A 7777-nucleotide genomic window follows, 5' to 3' on the forward strand; every position below is an offset into this window, starting at 1 on the left:
AACCCCCATCAGGTAACAACCTTGAAACCCTTCAGGCAAATTTGGCACGAGTTCTGGAAGCAAAACTATAGTTAATGTGGAGATTTTGGGTTGGCCAATACAGCCAGGGAATTTCCATCTGTTTTGAAAGTTGTTTCATGCAGTCTAAAAAATGAAAAAACCTAAAATACTCCAAAAATTCAAAATTGCTTTGTTTTAAATGAAAATATCTAATCTTTATTTCATATTTTTATGATCTACAAGGTCAAAGGGTGGATAAAATGTGCCATTTAGGGGCAATGGTTTTCTGACCTGTGAGAGAAGAACTGCCTATAAAGAAGACAGTCCAAAGTGATAGGATGTAAACTGAGACAGGGAACAGGCAACCTACAGCTGCACCTTCTCTCTTCTCTCCTGTACTGTAGCTCCCATGGAGAGTTTCACAGTCTGAGATAACCAATTACTCAAGCTGAAGTTACTAAATAGTAAGTCTTCTGCTGAAATCAATACAATGCAAAACCAAGTGCTTTTATGCAGAATGTTTTTATTATTACATTGAGAGACTCTTTTAAATTAACCTGGGCAGTCCAAGTACATTCCCAAGGAATAAATCTTTTTCCTGCCTTACACATGTAATGAGAGGAGGGAAACAAACTCAAACCCTCTTTATTTTCTGTTGAGGAGATAAAGGTTTCAGTTACCAATTTGTAAGGTAGAGTAAGGTATGTATGCCAAAGGGATTTATAAGATATTAGAAATTATTTGTCATTCTTTTCTATGTATACTTCCTGAAGAGTAAACTCTGACTGCTGGACAGTCCTGTGTGGGGTGAGGAGCATGGCTGGGAGGTGTTTATCTGGATGGTGGCTGCTAGCAATTAATAGTTGCTGTAGTTCTCTTTGTTGTTATTTTTGCCGACTTGGAGTCACTGGCTGTCAGGGATTTGTGAATTGCCCTGGTTCCAGGCTCTTCCAGCAAGTGGTCCTTCAGGGAGCCAAGAAGCAGAGCTAGAAAGGCAGCAGTTTACTCTGTGGCATTTCCCCTCCGTGTGTTTCTAAAGCATGATGGGGGAAGAAAACACAAACAGACCATCAGTGTTAAAGCTGAGGGCTTAAAGGGCATGTGGACTGTACTGCAAGGCTGCTTTGTGGGTGCTGAGCATGTGTGCAAGTAGATGAGATGGAGTTACTTGTGGCCCATAACTTTGTGGCTGAGGATTTCTGTTTCCTTTGCCATATGCCAGACAGGGTTTGAAGACAGCCAACAAAATTCTTCAGGTATAAAAATACACCTACATATATATGCATCTAAATACAAATGTGCACACTCATACATGCACACAGAGGAACTGCTGGGAGAAACAAGACTGGCTCTGTTGTATAAGCCCTTTGTGCAGCTGCTAACACCATGGCCAGACTGCCCCTAAAGCTGCTGTGCTTCCACATTCCCACGGGTGATTGCCAGACCCAGTGTGCTCTGACTGCACTCCTTGCTCCAACAAGGTGGTGCTGCGTGGATTTTTCAGCACAAATCCTTGGAGTATCCTTGTTAAGGAACATAGAAGAGTTCATTCCTTTTGCTCAAGTGATGTAAAAGCAGTTAAACATGATTCAGAATGGGGGCTGGAATCTTCAGTTCTCTATTACAGGCTCAGGGATTTGTGATTTGGGCCTGTATCCCTAAGATATTATGCCAATAGAGATACAGGGGATGATGGTATGCAAGAATGAAATAAATGTTCAGCTGGTTTCCCATGTTCTGGAAGTAGAAGCACCTCTAATATCAGAGTTTGTATCACTTGTGCACAAAAATTAGGGGATTTGCTTTAGAAGAGTTTGGATTTTTTGTAGCTAGTCATCTGTCTGACAAATCTATCTCCATTTTCTGTCCATTCTCTGTTCATGATTTTTTTAAAATCTATTTTATAATTCAGATTTGTTATAATCAGCTGCACTATTTCTACTATTTTTGCTTTTGCTGCTCCCAAGTTCATAATTCGCACCACTGAATTGCTAAATGGCCTTTTCTGCTAAGTGGTCAGATGCAATTGTTCCCTGACTAAACGATTCAAGATTCTTCTATGTACTCAGCACTAATGTGCACACACATGCATGAACATATGCAGACATACACACACACATATATACTCTAGTGAATACACAATTTGCTGTTAAATAAAATGAGCCACAGCGCTCAATTCGGCACCAGGTGTGTTTTAATGCACCTTACTCCCTTGCCTCAGGGGGATTCTGAAGCATGGGTTTAGATGACTCACGTTCAAGTGATAGATCAGGAAAAATGTGTCATTAAATTAAACTGGGCCTTTGTCTTGCCTTTGATTCCACTGAGGACAAATACATGTTCCTTTCAAAAAAACAAGCAGCAGAAGCAAAGTCATGTGCAAATAATGAAAGAATCATTGCAGAGGGTTTGGGAGGGCAGCTCTAGGAAGCAGGGAATACGTTCACAGGCACTGTTTGCTGCTGGTGTTTACAATGCCCTTTGTCTTCTGTGGATATTATTGGAATTAGAAACTGGCTCAGCCAAATGAAATGAATCAGAGAGTGCTTATTTACAAGAACATTTGGAATGAATAATCTGGCATAATTTCTGAAGGCTGACAGTTATGAAATCTCTTCCTCTTACAGAGGGCCTTTGCATCTCTTTATAATATTTTTTTCCTGGCCAGCCATGAACTTGTTTCCCCAGCTAGGAAAGCAGCACTTTGCAGCACTTACACATAGGTATATGAGCTGAAGCATAGTATACTTATGTATTGCTTATAGGAAACCCACAGGATAAAACAAGGGTTTTTCTGAAACAAAGGGGTGGCTGTGCTGTACACCAGACTCCCTTCTCTGCGTGCCACAGAATACATCTCCAAGCCAGCACAAAAATTGAATCATCAGGACTGAAGACATTTTTCACCATTTAACATGGAACTATAAAGTGGATTCCACAAGAGGGAGCTAAAAAACAAATAATCTTTCATGAAGAAGGCTATTAAACACTTTACAGAATAAAGTGGTGGACGTGCTACATGTGTCCATGACCAACAAGAAGAGGCATCTGAGTTGCCATTGCATCTAGTTTCCAGCTATGATGGCTGTTTGTTGTATGGGAACATCAAGTCATGCTTCAGGGCTTTGTAAAGACTGACAAAGGATTCAGCCCAAGCGTCTCTCTGGTGTCCCTGGGACTGAGCAGCTCTATAGGCTGTGTAGACCATGGTCAGCACTGTCCTTTCAAAGTCTTCTTTCTTGAGGACCCTTGGGTAGGAAGACAGCACACTACTCAGCCTGCGGATCTCGGTGATGCTCTTGGGGATAATCTCGTTGCAGATGGTGTCAAACTCAGCAGCCTTCCTCAGTGAAGCGAGTTCCTCGTCTTTGATGGAAATCTTAAGACTTTTGTCAATGTCAAGCTCAGCTAAAAGAAACTGGTACAAAATCAGAACACAGAAAGCTATTTATTTCTCAAAAAGACTCTAGGAAGAGTAAATGTGACTTAACAACGTCCTTAAGTCTTTAATTTACGTCAAACAGAGGCAACTGCAGTGTCTGGAAGTGGGGCAGGCCAGAAAGTTTCTACGTGAACATTGGACTCCTGTGTTACCTACCCATGAAAATTAGAGACAGGCTATGGGGAAAGGAAAGAGGCAAAGAAAAAAGCAGGTAGTCTTCTGTTGTCCAAAACAGGCATGGGTTGCTGCTGGTGCCACATGGGGATTAGAGAGGTGGAGACAGCAGCACGGCTGGGAAAGGCTGTTTATTCTGCCACGGATAGCTGCATTCTGTGTGGGAGCACAGTAGTGGCTTCCCAGCCCATCCCCCCTGTTTGGACATCCAATCCCAGTTTCTTAAAGATAGGTAGATTTGACCCAAGCACCTCCTTTGGGTGGGCTACTGTCCCTTAGCTAACCATATGACCAGACTGTGATTTACAGACTGCAGTCTCCACTGCTGTGAAAGAGAGGACCTGAATTATTTGGAAGTGAAACAGTCATGCCCTCGAGATTACTTTGCAATGACTGATACTTGTGGCTTTAATAATTTGGGACTGAGACTTAGACAAAAGAATTTAAACAGAATGTGTTGTTAATAAACAACTGTTCTGGAAGAAAGTTGCTTTCAGTGGAAAGCCTTTTGCTCTGTTGCTCACATTGCCTGTCAGTGAGCTAGAATCCACATTTGAGGTGTAGCAAGCAACTACTGCCTGCTTAAGTGCTCAAAGAACTGAGTTTGTCATATATATATATACACGTCAGTCCCCTTCCTTCTGGTGAGCTATTACAGTCAGCAATGGATTTACTGCTAGGATAAGTAAAAGTGACATGAAGACAGATGATGGATAACCCCAGGATGGACAGTAACCTCAGTCTTGGTTAAGGCTTAAAGTATCAACAGCTCCCAGATACTGAACCTCGTAAAGCAGGACCACATCTTCCAGCGAGTTTTGTAGCACTGGGTTAAGGAAGGCAGCTGAGGACCTCTTGAATCGCTGAGCAGCTGGGAAAAGCATAGCTGTAAAATAATAATGGGAAAAGAGAGGATCCGTAGGGTGGCAAACACTGAAAAGAGGAAGCACTTTTCAATAGTAGAGTCAACCAAAGAACTGCCTGTTGCAAAGACGTACTGTACTGTACGAGTTCTCAGCATAAATAAAATGGGTGGCATGGACTGCTTTAATCTACTAGAGATGGATGTTAGCTGTTAGCCCTGTAACTATATGGTGTCCAACACAGGGCAGTTTATTATCCAAGCCTGGGACTCTGAGGTGCAGCCTCAGAGGTGAAAGGAATAATGCTAACTGCAACATCAACTTTGAAATATATGTCCTTCTCCTGGCTCTGCAAGGGGAAATCAATACTGACACTCAAGAAAGCCTGCATTCTTCAGTCTGTTCTCCTACTGTCATGTTTCTGCAACTCTACATTTCACCTGGTTTCAGTTGTCTAAAAGTTTGTCTCTCCTTATTTAACAGAGACAGCTCCACCAGAGAGTAACCACCTCATTTGTCCTGGGCATATATATCTGGAAGGAGTGACTCACCCTTTTGAGATGCCTGGGTATATTCACTGAGCCTGTTACCAGCCTAGACAAGACACTTACATTCAATGAGGTGAATCCCATCTTATTATGATTTTAATACTTCACAGTGTTATAGCTAGGAAGAGCAGTCTGCCATGATCAGGTATTTTTTCACCACTGTGAAGAGTACTACAGATATTTGCTTAGGGAAATGAGACAGAAAACATACGTACTGCCCCTGAACTCAGCACCCTAGTGAAGTAGAGCATTTGTGTAATCAATGACCTGTGCAGTCCCAAGTATAGGAAACATCTGATGCTACATTAGAGACAACATAAATGCTTTGATTTACTGACTAGGTTACTATCCTTGTAGCTAGGGACTATTAAAAGGTCTAAGCTCCTTTCAGAGCAGAGAGGAAAAACTTTGTTTTGTTTAATGTTTTGTGTATATTATCTAATGTTGATGGTTAGGCAATCACAATTTGGATTTGTTGGGTTTTTTCCTAATTCTCAGGAACAGGAAAGGTGTTTTTTAAAGCTGTGCTTATGTGACTATTGGTACATTTCTTCATAATGCTCAGTTCTCAGCTTTAACTCTAGTTCAGTAATAGATAAAAAGGAAACAAAAATCCCACCTTTTGAAAGGCATTATGATAACCCTCTCAAAAATTAGATTTATACAATTATGAGTAACTTCAAATAGAACTTGCAGCTTACTTTGAATTTCTGAAAATTTTAATCCTACCCTTTCACTACCACATTTTTTTCCATGAAATATTTTTACTAGATCAATTTTGTCTTGTTTTGCCAAAGTTCTTGTAATGGATTTTGGATGCTGCCTGTAGGAAACCTGAGCATCATTTAAAACTCTCCCTACTGAGCATGAAAAAAAAAAGGGCTGGAGCAATTGTAATTATTTTATAGAAAATTTGCTCCTGCTCCCTGACTACATGTTTCCTCAGACAACTTGCCTTAAGCAGATCACAAATATGTAGCTCCTTCTAGGGTCTGTAGTCTAAATGCTTCTTCTTTCCTGTGCCGTTGCCGACTGTTGACTTTGTTAAAGTTTGACTTGCTAATGTTATTTAACTTCTAGTAATTCAGGAAGAAAGAAACCAGACCCTCAGGACCTTTGCTATGTAGCATAAGGAAAATTAGTTGGGATAATGGTAGGTATGAAGCAATTCATGCTTGACACAGCAAAAAGTATTTTGGCCTTGAATTAGCAAGGGAATATAGCATAGTTTAAATATTTTGTTGAATTGCAGTAAATACTGCAGGTGGATATTACTAACTGTAAGTTCATCCTGAAGGGATGAGTTTCAAGCATTTTGGTAAGACACCTACAGAGGCAGCTGCTTCCTGTTGGATCCATGTGAGCTTAAATTAAACCTTGTTTAAAATAACCAAATAATACTTGCAGGGTATGCGGCTAAAAGCCTGAAGGAATGAATGCACTGAGTGAAGGAGCAGAGATGTTGTGAATGACTTGGTTGCTGCAGTAGCCTTTCCCCAGCCAGCATGATACCTTTACCACATTAGTATCTTGTCTGGCCCAGCCAAGGAGGTGTTGAGTTTGGGAAAGGTCATGAGCTGCCTGCAGGCTCTGCTCTGTGAGAGTGTTTGCCTGGCTGGCCACTGGCAACTGGGGCTATGCCCATTTTCAGCTGCTGCCTTATCACTGATGTTTATTTCTCTTGCTCAGAGCTTCGCTGAGAGACACTGGAGCTCTTCCATCTTTTGCTCTTGGCAATTCAAGAATGCAATTGAGTGCATGTGAAGCACTTGAAACTTCAAGCACTAATTGCTGAGTAATTAAAACTTTTATTACAGGGCAATTAAAACTCTAATTACTAAACAGCTGGCAGAATTCCAGTCCATAATGATGACGATTCATTTTTATCTCTTTTAGATGGCCTTTCAGTGAAAACAGCCTCAGAGTACAGAGTATCTCTACATATGCAGATGGTTTACATCTCAGATATTCTCTGAGCCATGGAAAAACTGTCTGTGGCATCTTGCTTCAGTGCTGTCATGCTTATTATCATCACACTGATTGCTTTTAACTTTCAGTTCAAGTACAGATTCCCACCATGGAGCTGAGCAGGGAGTCACCACATTCAGCCCATCACCACTCAGCCAGAAAAGGCTCAGTGAAGGACTCACACAAAAATGAATGCCATATTATCAGTTTAGTACTGACCCACTTGCTGAATCACAGGTAATGCCTCAGAAAGCAGTGGGGTTTTCCTACCCAGCTGTTCCCAGGATAACATGGATTAGGTTAGGAGATTCAAAGGGACAAGGGTTTGAGCTGCTTTACTGTGAGAAAGGACTCTGTATGCATATCAGAAACATGCCATCCTCTGTAGGGACCAGGCTAGCACTGATTCCCTTGTCTCATTATCCTGTTCCTAAAACATATTAAACTTTGTTACAGTTCTTAAAGACACTACTCAGAAAGTCTTTCAGAGCTCATTTGTATTTGTCATGGTAATCTGATTTTCCTGATCTGCATTTGATTTCAGTCCTTTCCTTTCTCTCTCTTCCTGCACAGTAGTCAAATTCACCATCACTCCCTCCACAACCCTCTCCATGAATTCACATGTTCCTCCAAGACCATATGGGCATTTAGGGCAAACAATCTATGATTTTCATTACACTGGCTTGACACACATGTAAGTTAAGAACAAAAGCTGAGATACAGAAAAAACCTGCAGGCACTTTCTGCATTTAGTGATTGCAAATCCCACTTGAAACTTTCCT

The 7777-nt window shown here is 41.2% G+C and overlaps 1 protein-coding gene across 1 annotated transcript in view; it reads right to left on the reverse strand.

The window, feature by feature from the left end:
- Positions 1-3001: 3001 nt before the first annotated feature.
- Positions 3002-7777, reverse strand: part of FAM180A (family with sequence similarity 180, member A) — a 24580-nt gene continuing 19804 nt past the window's right edge. The window contains exons 2-3 of the mRNA XM_009077405.1: positions 4402-4502; positions 3002-3418 (exon numbers count right to left, since the gene is read on the reverse strand). Coding sequence (XP_009075653.1) covers positions 3077-3418; positions 4402-4502 — 443 coding nt within the window. The 3' untranslated portion in view covers positions 3002-3076. The remainder of the gene's footprint in view (positions 3419-4401; positions 4503-7777) is intronic.

The sequence above is a fragment of the Acanthisitta chloris genome, unplaced genomic scaffold, assembly GCF_000695815.1.
Source record: "Acanthisitta chloris isolate BGI_N310 unplaced genomic scaffold, ASM69581v1 scaffold8576, whole genome shotgun sequence".
Classification (NCBI taxonomy): domain Eukaryota; kingdom Metazoa; phylum Chordata; class Aves; order Passeriformes; family Acanthisittidae; genus Acanthisitta; species Acanthisitta chloris.